The 12,274-nt window shown below is 55.7% G+C and overlaps 1 protein-coding gene across 2 annotated transcripts; it reads right to left on the reverse strand.

Annotated features, from left to right (window-relative positions):
• Positions 1 to 169: 169 nt before the first annotated feature.
• LOC110354256 (ubiquitin carboxyl-terminal hydrolase CYLD) lies at positions 170 to 11,682 on the reverse strand. 2 transcript variants are annotated; one of them, XR_005263037.2, is made up of 16 exons: positions 11,582 to 11,682; positions 9,002 to 9,466; positions 8,618 to 8,899; positions 8,336 to 8,411; positions 7,303 to 7,523; positions 6,781 to 6,934; positions 6,260 to 6,398; positions 5,543 to 5,653; positions 5,281 to 5,372; positions 4,358 to 4,424; positions 3,399 to 3,531; positions 3,018 to 3,126; positions 2,726 to 2,844; positions 2,319 to 2,538; positions 458 to 1,845; positions 170 to 355 (listed from the first exon to the last, which is right to left on the reverse strand). XR_005263037.2 is itself a non-coding variant. In XM_027452792.3 (15 exons), exons 2-15 carry the CDS (start codon positions 9,449 to 9,451, stop codon positions 1,661 to 1,663), a joined length of 2,358 nt encoding a protein of 785 aa, XP_027308593.2. In that variant the 5' UTR covers positions 9,452 to 9,466; positions 11,582 to 11,682; the 3' UTR covers positions 170 to 1,660. The 2 variants fall into 2 exon arrangements, 1 of the variants encoding a protein (XP_027308593.2); XM_027452792.3 differs by having other exon boundaries at positions 170 to 1,845.
• Between the last annotated feature and the right edge of the window lie 592 nt (positions 11,683 to 12,274).

Consider the following 12,274-nt stretch of genomic DNA (forward strand, 5'->3'; position numbering starts at 1 on the left):
GACCCCAGCACATGGTCACAGTCCCATTTTGGGGGATCCTGTACCTAATTCCAGCAGCAAAGCCTCCAACGTGGCACCTGGAGCACATCTCACCTGGGGGGCAGGCAGGACAGATGAAGCAACGCGTGGTTGAATACCCTAACCAATGACTTACACCCTCTCCCAGCAGAAAGCTTGATAAAAGATGCTTTATTTTAATTTTTTCTCTCCATCACTTAGGTCCTTGCAGCATATGTTGATGGGAAAAAAAACAAACAAACACAAAGAGTTGCCTGATTGTGTCCCGTTTATAAAAAAAAAACCGTCAGGCTGGAGCACAGCTGGGCTTGCGCTCCATAAGGCACTTAACTTTGCACTATAAGAGAGGAAAAAAACCACTTTTTGTTATTAAACCTGCGCACAGTGCTCTCAAAAAAGAGCCTGGCCTGAATTCCTACACGAAAACAAATAAAAGTACCATTGAGCTGAGAAGAAAAGGCAGCGAGGCTGCCCTCGGGGCTCAGAAGCAGGGTCACAGCCTTCCCCATCCCTGCACACCGCTGTCCGTGGCTCTCCTCCAAACATCAGCTCGCCGAAGGGTGGGAGCTAAATCGGAGGGCAGCGTTGCCAAAAAAATAAAAGTAAAAATAAAAGTGATTAGCCTGGGTTCATTACACTGCATCCATCCTTCGAACCTGGCTCAAACAGCTCACGGCACTGAGTCCCCAACTGGCTTCCCACTGCCCTGACACCTCCTAACTCGCAAATTTAAATTATTTAACTTAAAGGACGCCTCTTCCCAACTCAGGGACCCTAATCCTTCCTGCTGCCGTGGCAAAGGAAACGTAAAAAGTGCTCATTCTTCCAGTTTTGTCCTGAAATTGTTGTTGCTGTTTGGTACAGATCCCAGAAGTGGATGCAAAGATGGGACAGCAAGTGAGAGAAGGGCTGTTAGGATGCCTCCTGCCCCGTAGCAATAATGTAGGATTCACAAAAAGATGAGAGCGTGCCTCGTGCTCACCTGCTGTCCCTCTGCTCCACCTTTTTTTTCCTGTTTGTTCCTACAGAAATACGTGTTTTCGAGCATGTTTGCAGCCCACGACATCCAAATAACCTCGTGGTGGAAAATAAGTGGGTAAAAGTGCCAGAGGTATTAGGATAAGGGAAGGGAGGACAGTTCAGGGCCCCAGCTTTTGGGGTGGGATCAGGAAAAACCTTCCTGACACATCGCAGCCACAAGGCTGCCACCTGGTTCTCTCACTCCACGCGAGGCCGTGGTTTTTCTCTCGGTCTTTACAAACCTGAGGGTAACTCCTCGAGTTTTTGAGATGCTGGTCCTGGGAGGGAAAGGGTGCGGGGAAAACACTGAGGTAGGGCAGAGCACCTGCGGAGGAAGGAGGTAGGAAGAAAGAAGGCAGGAATGAGAGAATTTGAGCGTAAGAACGCCGAGTCCAGGTCTGCAGGAAGACCCAAGCTCTCTCTCCAGCAAACCCGGCGTAGGATTTCCAAACCCAGCCAGGCTCCTGTAGCTAGCCTGAAGGGCAGACGCTGGAAGAGGTAAAAAGAGGCAAGAAGAGGCAAAAAGTGCAAGCTCGGGGCACCCAGGCTCCGGCTGCTTTCACCCGTTACAGGCTGCGGGGCCACCCCAAGCTCAAATCTCTGACACCAGCCCGAAACGGCGTCACTTGTAGAGAGCCATCTTCTTGCTCTGGTACATGTACATGTAGGCGTCGCAGAAGAGGCGTTTGGCCACCCCGTCCATGTCCCTGGGCTGTTCCAGGGCCAGCACAGCCAGCGGTAAGTCCAGGTATTTGGCGACTTCGGGGCACAGAGTCACCGTGGGGATGTTGAAGCCGTTCTCGTCACCTAAAATCGGGGAAAGGGAGAGATTTTAGCCAAAACGTGGCCCCAAAGGATGAGGACACACAGCCTGAGCAGTCACCGTCGCGTCTGGCAGCAAGTCCAAGCCTCGGCTGGGAGATCTGGGGGCCACCAGGAGGTGGGAGAGGAACACCCAGTCCCTGCTGGCTCGGGAAGTCCCCAACCTGAACGCAGCCAGGGGACGAGAGCACCAGGAGCGACTCCCAAATATCCTTGCCCTGCTCCCGTTTTTCCCTGGGGTTGGCTTAAATGCATACTGGTGGCACTGGGATCCTAATTCATGGGTTCAGAGCAACGGGCTGTCCGTTGTTACACGAAGCTGCCCCCTCCCAGCACCCTGCATTCCCTCTGAAAGCCTCGGGCTCCTTTTAGGATTGGTGCAGAACCTTCCTGATGCTGCCCCGATGCAGAGCAGCACCCACAACGCTCACCCTACACCCTCCTGGCTCCATCCTCACCGTGCCTGTCGGCCATGCTGTCAAAAAACATCCAGTGCTCGTTCTCGGGGCCGTATTTAACGAAGGAGACGTAGTGACTGGTCTCGATGCAGAGCACGGCGAAGAGCTCCATCTTCTCCCGGGGGACCCGTTGGCTTCCCTGGGGGCTCCGGCACTGAAACTCCTCCGGGACGTGCAGCCTGGTGGGTTTGTGGGTTCTGCGGCGGTAGTGGGAGTGAACCTGAGGGAAAACGACGGGGTGGCAGCACTGAGAGGGCAGGTCCGAGCCAGACCTCCAGTTTATCCTCCTCTGGACCCAACCCGGCCAGCTGCAGGGGCAGCGAGGGGAACGTGGGCATTTTTTGGGGGTTTAACCTGCCGTGGGGTCACCACGGCAGATGTCACGAGCGCCCAAAGAGCCCGAATACCTGTTTGGAGCAGGTGCTGCAGAACTGCTTCAGGCCCGTAGGCGCGAACATCTTGTCTTTGAAACACCCCGAGCACTCCAGGGTGGCGACGTCGCCACACACGCAGCACTCCCTGGGACCTGCGGAGGGAAAAAGGGGTGAGAGGAGGCAGCTTCCCTCAGCTGAATTCTCACCCTGCAAAATTGAGGCACTCAGGGGATGGGAATCGCTCCACGATCCCACCTCAGCTCCTGCTCACGGCCCCAGGAGCCCAGCCCCATCTCCTGGTGACTCGCACCACTGCCTAACTTACTGTCGAGCAGCAGATCGGTGATGTCCAGCTCTAAGGAAGGGATGATCTTGCTGAACATTTTGTATTCCTTTCCAAATCGCGGCATTTGGATGATGAAGCAAGAGGGGATCTGGGAAAACGAAGGCAAACGAGTCACTGCTCCCGAAGAGGCAAATCCCAGAGAGTTTCGTCTTGGTGCTGCTCCTGGGAGGAAAGGCTTTCTGCTCAGGTTATTCACGAGGGCTGAGAGCAGCAGGGAAAGCACGGCCCTCTTCCCAGGTCAAATCCCCTACAAAATCTCTTGGGGATGATCCACCAGATCCACTGGCAAGCGCAGGGATGGTGGAGAAAGCAAGAAAGAGGCAGCAGATGGCAACGAAGACGGAAAGGAGCTGAGCTCACCTCCACTAGCTTCTGGTCATAGGTCAGGAAGGAATGTTCCACCAACTGCTGTACGTCAGGAACCACCAGGTCCTCCTGTTTGTCCATAAATATCTGGTAGCAGTAACAGTCCAGTCCCTCGTGGCCTCCAGACCTGCAAGGACACGAAGCAAAGACATTTTGGTATTTTTAAACCAACTGCTACGGAGCACGACCAGCAAACTCCTTCTCAAATGAATGATCTCTTTATAACCGCACGTAGAAAACCCACAGAGCGAGGCTTTAGGCATTCAAAAGGTGAGCTGTGAACAGGTCCCCCAAAAACTCTCCATCCCTGAACTGGCAGAGAAAGGATTTCCTTCAGATGCCCCTCCGCAGGGGAGCTGCAGCACAGAGTTCCCTTTGTGCTCGGCCCTTGCGAGCGCTCCACAATGCGAGGCTTGGCCAACGGCCCCACAAACGAGCACAGAAATGGAACAATCCCCTTCTATGCTTCCCAACAGCCCGGTTATTTTGGGCTTCCTCCAGCCTCTCATCCTCTTTGTAGAGTCCTGAGAAACCGGGACCGCATCCACGGGGCTCCCTGTTTTGAGAGGCTGTGGGATCCGAGCCAGCTCGAACAGCCTGGACGCATCCCAAACGCATCCCAAGGCTGTCAAACAGCGCCGGCTCCGCACTGGAGACGGCCTCCACGTTTCTCAGACCACTGCTGTCTTGGCCTAAGGCTGGCACGAGGTTTTTTTTTCAGCGTTTTCCAAAGGTGGCGCCTCCGGGGAGAACTTAAAAATGTCTTTTCCTGGATGGGCCCACCCGGGATAAATTGACAGCAAGGGAGATCACGGGCTACAGCTACTGGAGAGCAGAAAGCTGAGCACAAATCCCTGAGCTGTGCCTCCACGGCCTTGCTGAGAAGGTGCAGTAACACCTGGTGGTTGCGAGGTGAAGAACTCGTGAGCATCACTCGGGCACGGGTAACTTACTGCAGTTTCAGGAGCGGTTCTATCCCCAGGATCTTCTGCATGATGAGGCTGAGGAACTCCTCGGGATCTGGAAGGGCAGAGAAAAGCAGGGGTCACTCCACAGGTGTTAACGAGCAGCCAAGACCAGGAGCAGGAAATTCAAAGAGAAGTTCAAGAAACCAAGAAAAAACGCAGAAAAATTCAGAAAAATTCAAGAAACCAAACAGTAATTAAACCACCCCCCAGCTAAAATAAATACACAGCCGTACAGAACCGCAGCTGCTGTTCAGTGACGAGCTACCTGCTGCTTCTAGGAGAATCAATGCCACTCGTTTGCTATCTGGGAACCCAGAGCTTGTTGCAGCGATGTTTGGCACGACCTGCTTCGTTGTCATGAACTACAGGGAGCCTTGCTGAGCACGGACAGGGATGGAGCAATGGGAATCAGAGAGGTGGGCTCCAGATGTCGGCGTTTTCTGGCTTACTTTTAACCAAACTAGCGTCTCTGAGGAACCCCAAATAATTTATCAGAGCTCGGAAGAGAAACTGATCTTGGCAACACGATAAAACCACGCTGGATTCTGGCAGGGACGGATTTATCAGGGCTGATTCAAAGTATAAAGGTCAAGGAAATCCCCCTTATTGAAATTCTGCTCACGCGGTTCATCCTCTCCCCTCCTGGCAGCAGCTGCCACCAGTTGGGAGGCGGCAGAGAGAACCCAGCAATCCCCATCCTCCCATCAGACAAATGTCAGTCGAGAAGCAACGGGGAGCTCTCGGAAGCCGAAAATATCTCACAGGCACTTTTTTTTACATAAATAAGCGGCGCAGCTCGCATGTTAACACGCGTGCACGGGAGAAGCATGCAATTAAGCTGGTGCTTAATTAAGTTTGGTGCCTGGGTGAGGCAGCAGAGGCTGAAGCAGCCTGGGGAAGCACGTTACCTTTCTCAGCGTTGGTAAAACTCGAGCATTTGCCCTTCTCGGTTAACTGCTCCCGAAGGTGCATCACGCTCCGAGCCTTGACGAAACCAGTCCTAGAAACAAGAAGCAGCCACAGGTGATCTCTCATTTAGAAATCGAAGCATCACAAGGCTTCTGCCGAGCAGGGGAAGCTCACAGGCGTGCAGGAGGTGTTGGGACAGCTTTACTGACAGGGGAAAGGAACAACTGGAAGAGTTGGAGCATCCCCGCGCGCTGTACTCACTTTCGGAGGGGGTTAACGATCTCCTCCCGCAGAATCTCCTGCACGTTCCTGTCACACAGCGTGAAGGGCGTGAAGAGCATGGAGTCCAGCACGGAGGTGCAGGAGAAGAGGCTGGGAAGAGAGAGGGCTGCGTGAGTCCCGACGGGTTTGCAGCAGCAGTTAGAACCAAAGCCCTGTGCTCCGTGACAATCGGTGGGTTTTATTTTTCCAACAGGCCACGCGTGCTGATTGCGGGGGGGTGAGTGCCAGCACAACTCCACAGCAAGACCAAATCTGCTTTAAGGAAGCAAGGAAGCAGCCCAGGGAGAAGGAAATCTCGTACTTTGCAGCCAAAACTGCTCGTGGGGGCACCACCGAGTCTGTTCGGCTCCCAACACTGCTGCACAGTGAAGCTGGGACTTGCCGGATGGTTTCTTTTGAAATCTGTTTCCAGCCACTGCCTCCTCCAGTGACAGAAGCAGCACGGTCCAGTCCAGAGGGCTACGATATCTCAGCGCCCTGCGTGACAGACACACGGTACCCGAGGTACTCACGAGGGTGCTTCAGGGCCTGAGAACCTCAGAGGTTAGGAAGGAGAGCAGGAGGCAGCGAGCTGCATCCCCCCGCAGTTATTTTCTGGTCTAGGGCAAAATTTCCAGCCACCTGGGGAGTCCTGCAGCTCTTCTTAAATGATCGTTTTATTTTTGGGCAAACATCACCGCCCAGTCAGGCCCTTACCTGAAGAGAGCTGCGTCCATGTAGCAGGAGTTACAGTGGCCCTGGATCCCTTTCATCCGCCCTCGCAGGACGGACACCGCGTCCTCATTCCTGAGGGGAGGAAAACTGACGGGAGCATGGGGAAGAGCTTCGCGCTCACCTGCAAGAGAAGCGACACAAGCAGCTCCCTTTTAGCTTCCCACCTCGGCTGGGACCGCTCTTGCCCTTCCCCAGAGCCCCAAAAGACTGCTCAGAGGTCAGCGCAGCGTTGTTCTGTGCTGTTCCTGCTGGGACTGAACCACGCTGGGATGGGAATTGGTCTCTTGAGTCATTTATCTGGGTTTAATACTCTCATTTCCCAAACTTCCCTCTATTTCTCCGTCCCCAGGTACCATTACCTCCTGCCTCCAGCTCTCTGCAGCCAAAACCAGCATCTCTTGGGCCACTCCAAGAAAGCGCCGGCCAAAAAACTGCACAAAGGGCTCCCCTGTAACCTGCTTTGGCCCAGCACGGCACCGTGTCCCCTCTCCCAGAGAACTTACTGTCCTCCACGAGGTTCAGGTCGCTGCCGCGCGAACTCTGGAAGCGGACGTCAGGCTGGCAGGACTGCAGCTTCACGAAGAGGCCGCGCTTCGGGGCGCAGTGGAAGTAATATTTGCCCAGCCACTCGCCAGCAGTGACCCCCTTATCTTCATCCTGGGGGGAAAAAAACATCGAGGAATGCCATGAGAGCAGATTTTATGAGGCAGGTGTGATTTCCCCTATGCCTATTTAGGATTTTAAGAGCTGTGCACAAGTTTTGGTCCAGGTTCACTGGCTGCTTTCACCTGCTCTGGTTATTTTTTTATATTTATTGACACCACTTGTAGGATTTTCAATTATTTTGCCCCACGCTTCAATAACTGCTCCTGAAGACAGCGAACAAACCCTCAGAGTCTCTCTGCAGCTCCTCCTCCCCATTCCAAGGGGGCACGCAGCCCTCCCTAGGTCAATCAGCTTGTAAAACATCCCAAAAAGGAAAGAACCCACGAGGATCATGGAGTAAAACTCCTTTTGCTCCTTACCAGCTCAACTCCTGCCATTTTGTGCTTGATCTGGGGGAGGTAGCCCAGCCAGCGGATGATTCCGAACACCTGATTGCCCTTGTCCAAGGTGATTTGGACCATGGAGTTCACCTCCAAGGGCGGGTTCCCGCTCTCGCCCTCCTCGCCGCTCTCGCTCGCCTGCCGTTTCGGTTGCTTCGAGTGGCCCAGGCCCACGTCAGGTCCAAACGTTGGAAAAACACCTGGGAGGCAAAAAAAAAAAAAGCACGTCAGGAGAGACAGGAAGGTGACGCTTAGTGACAACTACCTCGGGATCCCGCCGCCGTCCCTAATAGCAGGTCGGCTTTGAAATTAGAGACTAAACGTGCAAGCACAAAGCTGAGCGCCAGGGCCACGAGCTGTAATCCTCAGGAAATGTCTCGATGACAGGGCCAAGCTGGTCTAGCAGCTTGCTGAGGGCGAGAGGAGGTGATTCCACCCCTTGTTTCATTCCCCGGAGCTAGCACAGCCCTTCGCAGAGCCATTTCAGGCTGTGGAAATGGCAGTGGGGGTGTCTCCGGGTTATTTTTCTGCCTTTAGTGAGGTCAATTCAATGGAAAGCCTAAAGACAGCTCCCCTCGGTCTGGCCTGGACATCTGCACAGCATTTTTTGAAATCCCACGAATCTGTTGGCTTGTCCAGTGATTCACAGCACCACCACCGGCATCTGTACCTTCCTGAGATCCTCTGGTGTCAGCACAAGGCTTGTTCCACCTCCTACAGCTAAATTAAAGACTCTTTAGCCCGTGGAGCTTTCTGTCCTAGGACATATTTATTCACCATGATCTCTCTCCTTCTTCCTGCTAAATGGCAGGCTCAGCTCTAGGTGCCTAATGCCAAACGTGCTGCAACCTACTTGAGATGTTTCTACAGACCTTTCAAGCCTCCTGGTTTAATTAGTTGGGACTAGATGAAGGTTTTTTGGACCTTCAGCTCACGGGTAACCCGCAGAGAAGAGCTAAATCCCAGCTCCATAAGGGCACGCACGGTGTGGACCCCTCTGATGACAACCTACTCTGAGAAATCAGGTTTTCCTTCACGACGGAGTCCAGAGGGATTTCTCTGAAGATGTCAGTTGTTCCTTCTTCTTCCTGAAAGGCACAAAGAATACATCAGCTAAGCGGTTGAAACGTGAACCAATTTTTCCAACAGGCCCAAAGACTCTGCGTGAAACCTTTTGGACGCTGCTTCCGCTCCTCTTTAAGGCCTCACTCGTATAAAATTTAAAATAAATGAGGATTTAAAAGAAAAACAAACACAAAAGATAATCAGGAAAAGGCAGACAGGCTGCTCTTACCGGGCAAACCTTCACGAACCACTGGGATCCCTCCCTGTAGACTGCCATCGCTATTCCTTTCCTGAGGACCTCGTCCACGTAGAAGCTGACGGCGTCCCCCACCTTCACGGGCACCCCCTCCTCCGTTTCCACTTTTGGCTTTTGCTTCCCGGGCTCGTTCTCCAGGCCGGGAGCGAAACGGATTCTGCTGAAGGGCAGGAAGATCCCGCAGCCGGGCTTACACTTGAAATACTCGGTGCCGTGGTAGGAGCCGTCGCTGCGCCCTCTGTTTTCCCCCTCGCCCTGAAAAAAAAAAAAAAAAAAGAGGCTGGAAAAGCTCAGCACGGTGATGAACGGGAGGGGAGAAAAAAAAAAGCAGCAGTTTGCCCTTTTTTGCCCGCTCACCTGTAACTCCACCCCAAAAAAGACCGGGGACAAGGCAGCCAGGGGGCTTTTGTGGATGCTCCCCACGTAGCGGATGACTCCGGGGAAGTGCTGCCGCTCGATTTCCACCGTCACCTTCTGGCCCGGCCCGGCTTGCAGAGCTGCCTCGAGGCTCAACCTCTCCAAAAAGGAATCCAACCGTTCGCTGGGGCCGCCGATGCCCAGGAGGAGGGCGGCCACCTCCCTGCGCACCGGCTGCAGGATTTCCACGGTGACGGTGACGGTGGAGCCCTCGTCCAGCATGATGACCTTGAGGAAACGAGCCGAGGGCCGGTCGGCGAAGCTGCGCAGGTAACTCCGCTCGCTGCAGCAGCAGAGGCTGCCGGGGGGGAAGTATTTGCTGCCGTAGGTACAGCCCTCCGTCAGGATGTAGTAGCAGTTCCCATCCCCGACCGAAGGCGGGAGGCTCATCGTCGGCGCCCTGAGCTGTGAGAAATCGGAGAGTCGAGTCAAGGATGAGCCACGCGTGATATTTTAGGATATCATCAGGTTGGAAGAGGTTTTGGGAGGTTTCAAACCCAGCCCCGCACTCAAGCCCTCGTCCGTCTGAATTTCTGAGTTTCTCCCTTTTAAAAATCCTCTAAAAAGCCACTTCTGGTCTGAAAAAGTTGCCTCGAAGCAAATAAATACTCCAAGCGCACGCAGAGCGTGGAAACCACCTCGGTGCTACGCTAAGATCCTAAAGATCGCCACTTTAAAAGCAAATACGTCTAAATAAATTAAATATCTGGGGTGAAAAGGTACATTTTTGTCCATTGTTTTCATGTAATCGGCCCCTGCTGGCTGATAGCACATCGAAAGGGGACCCAGGCTGCTTGTTTTAATATTAAAAACTCTTAAAACTTCAAAGAGGAGAGAGGAGGAATCGAGAGGCGGCGTTAAGGGAAGTGGAAGGGCTCACGGCAGGAAACGTGAAGGCAGCTGTCGGACAGAAAAATAGAGAAAATAAAATAGAGAAAAATAAAATAAAATAGAGAAAATTAAAATAGAGAAAAATAAAATCGAGCTAATTTCTGATCATGCAAAGAGAAAAACAAGAACAAATTCAACATTTTCCTGATCTCTCCAGCACCAGAAGCTTTGTGATTTGCTCCCCAGGTGACAGAAATGAGCGTGAGTTCAGACAGACGGGTGGCATTTGGGGTCTTTGAGGGCTTTTTGTTGTCCCTTCCACAGCAGGAGGGGACGGGGACACGGTGGGGACAGCGGGGGAAGCGTCCTAGGTGACGGGGACGTTGAGGGACGAGGGGCTGGGGGGGAAGCACTGGGGGAGGGTGGGCTGCCACCCTGCTGTCCCCAGGGGTCTCCTCTGTCCCCTTGTTGTCCCCAAGAGTCCCCTCTGTCCCTCTGCTGTCCCCGCGGACCCCTCTGCCACCCCCATGTCCCCAGGGGCACCTCTGTCCCCTGCTGTCCTCAGGGGTCTCCTCTGACACCTTGCTGTCCCCAAGGGACCCCTCTGTCCCCCTGCTTCCCCCAGAGACCCCCTTTGTCCCTCTACTGTCCCCAAAGCCCCCCTCTGCCACCCACCTGTCCCCAGGGACCCCTCTTTCACACCCCTATCCCCAAGGACCCCCTCTGTCCCCTGTTGTCCCCAAGGGTCCCCTGTCACCCTGCTGTCCCCAAGGCCCCCCTCTGTTCCCCTGCTGTCCCCAGGGACCCTTCTGCCACCCCCCTGGCCCCAAGGGACCCCTCTGTCCCCCTGCTGTCCCCAGGGCCCCCCTTTTGTCCCTCTACTGTCGCCAAGGGTCCCCTGTGTCACCCCCTTACTCCCAAGGTCCCCTGTGCCACCCCCCTGTCCCCAGCGACCCCTCTGTCCCCTGTTGTCCCCAGGGTCCCCCTCTACCACCCCCATGTCCCCAGGGACCCCTCTTTCACATCCCTATCCCCAAGGACCCCCTCTGTCCCCTGTTGTCCTCAAGGGTCCCCTGTCACCCTGCTGTCCCCAGGCCCCCCCCTCTGTCACCCTGCTGCCCCCAGGGCCCCCTTTGCCCCTCTACTGTCCCCAAGGCCCCCCCCTCTGCCACCCCTTGTCCCCAGGGCCCCCCCTCTGTCCCCTGCTGCCCCCAGCTCCCCCCTTTACCCCCTGCTACTCCCAGAGGTCCCCTGCCACCCCCATGTCCCCAGCCCCCCCCCTTGTCCCCCTGCTGTCCCCAGGGCCCCCCCTTTGCCCCTCTACTGTCCCCAAGGCCCCCCCTCTGCCACCCCCTTACCCCCAGGGTCCCCCTCTGCCACCCCCATGTCCCCAGAGACCCCTCTGTCCCCTGCTGTCCCCAAGGCCCCCCCTCTACCACTCCCATGTCCCCAAGGCCCCCCTCTGCCACCCCAATGTCCCCAGGCCCCCCCCTTGTCCCCCTGCTGTCCCTAAGGCCCCCCCTGTGCCCCCCCCCCATCCCCAGGGACCCCCTCAACCCCCCAAGAAACCCCCTCAACCCCCCCGGGGGTGCCTCAGCGCGACCCCAGCGATGTCCCTCGGTGTCCCCATGTCCCCCCCTTGTCCCCGTGTCCCCCCCTTGTCCCCCTTTCCCCCCCCCAGCTCCTCACCGGCCCCCGGCCGCGGCCCTCACGGAGCCCCCCTCAGGCCGGCACTTCCGGTCCGCCCCGTCACAACCACCGGGCGGCCAGCCAATAGGAAGCGGCGGCGGAGCCACGGCTGACCAATGAGAGAGGAGAGGGGGCGGGACCGCGCCGCCTTTAGCCCCGCCCTCCCCTGAGGGGGCTGTGGTGCCATGGCCCCCATGGCCCTGGGTCCCCATGGGGCTGTGGTGTCACGGCCCTATAACACGTAGCCCCATAGCCCTGTGGCCCTGTGGTTTCATATCCCTGTGTCCCCAAAGCTCTGTGTCCCCCTGGCCCTGTATCACAGTGTCCCCATGGTCCTGTGTCCCTATAATCCCATGTCACACGGTCCCATAGCCCTGTGTCCCCATGGCCCCATATCTCTGTGTCCCCATAGTCAGGTGTCCCCATGGTTCTGTGTCCCCATAACCCTATGTAACATAGTCCCATAGCCCTGTGTCCCCATAGCTCTGTGTCCTGTGTCCCCATAGCCTGTCCCCTATGTCCCCATGGCCCCATATCCCCATGGCCCCATAGTCAGGTGTCCCCATGGACCTGTGGCCACATAGCCCTATGGCATGTAGTCCCATGGCCCTGTGTCCCCATGGGCTGTCCCTGTGTCCCTATGGCCCCAAGGCCCCATATCCCAGTGCCCCCATAGCCCTGTGTCCCCATGGT

Source organism: Anas platyrhynchos, chromosome 2 (genome assembly GCF_047663525.1).
Source record: "Anas platyrhynchos isolate ZD024472 breed Pekin duck chromosome 2, IASCAAS_PekinDuck_T2T, whole genome shotgun sequence".
In the NCBI taxonomy this organism is placed as follows: domain Eukaryota; kingdom Metazoa; phylum Chordata; class Aves; order Anseriformes; family Anatidae; genus Anas; species Anas platyrhynchos.

Bases quoted from the DNA above. Each gene is read 5' to 3' on its own strand.
- LOC110354256 (XM_027452792.3), bottom strand. From the start codon at position 9,451: ATGAGCCTCCCGCCTTCGGTCGGGGATGGGAACTGCTACTACATCCTG. The intron at 3,127-3,398 runs GTGAGCTCAGCT...TCGTTTTCCCAG, and splicing joins ATGACCAGAAGCTAGTGGAG to ATCCCCTCTTGCTTCATCAT. The intron at 1,846-2,318 runs GTGAGGATGGAG...CCCCGATTTTAG, and splicing joins CAGCATGGCCGACAGGCACG to GTGACGAGAACGGCTTCAAC.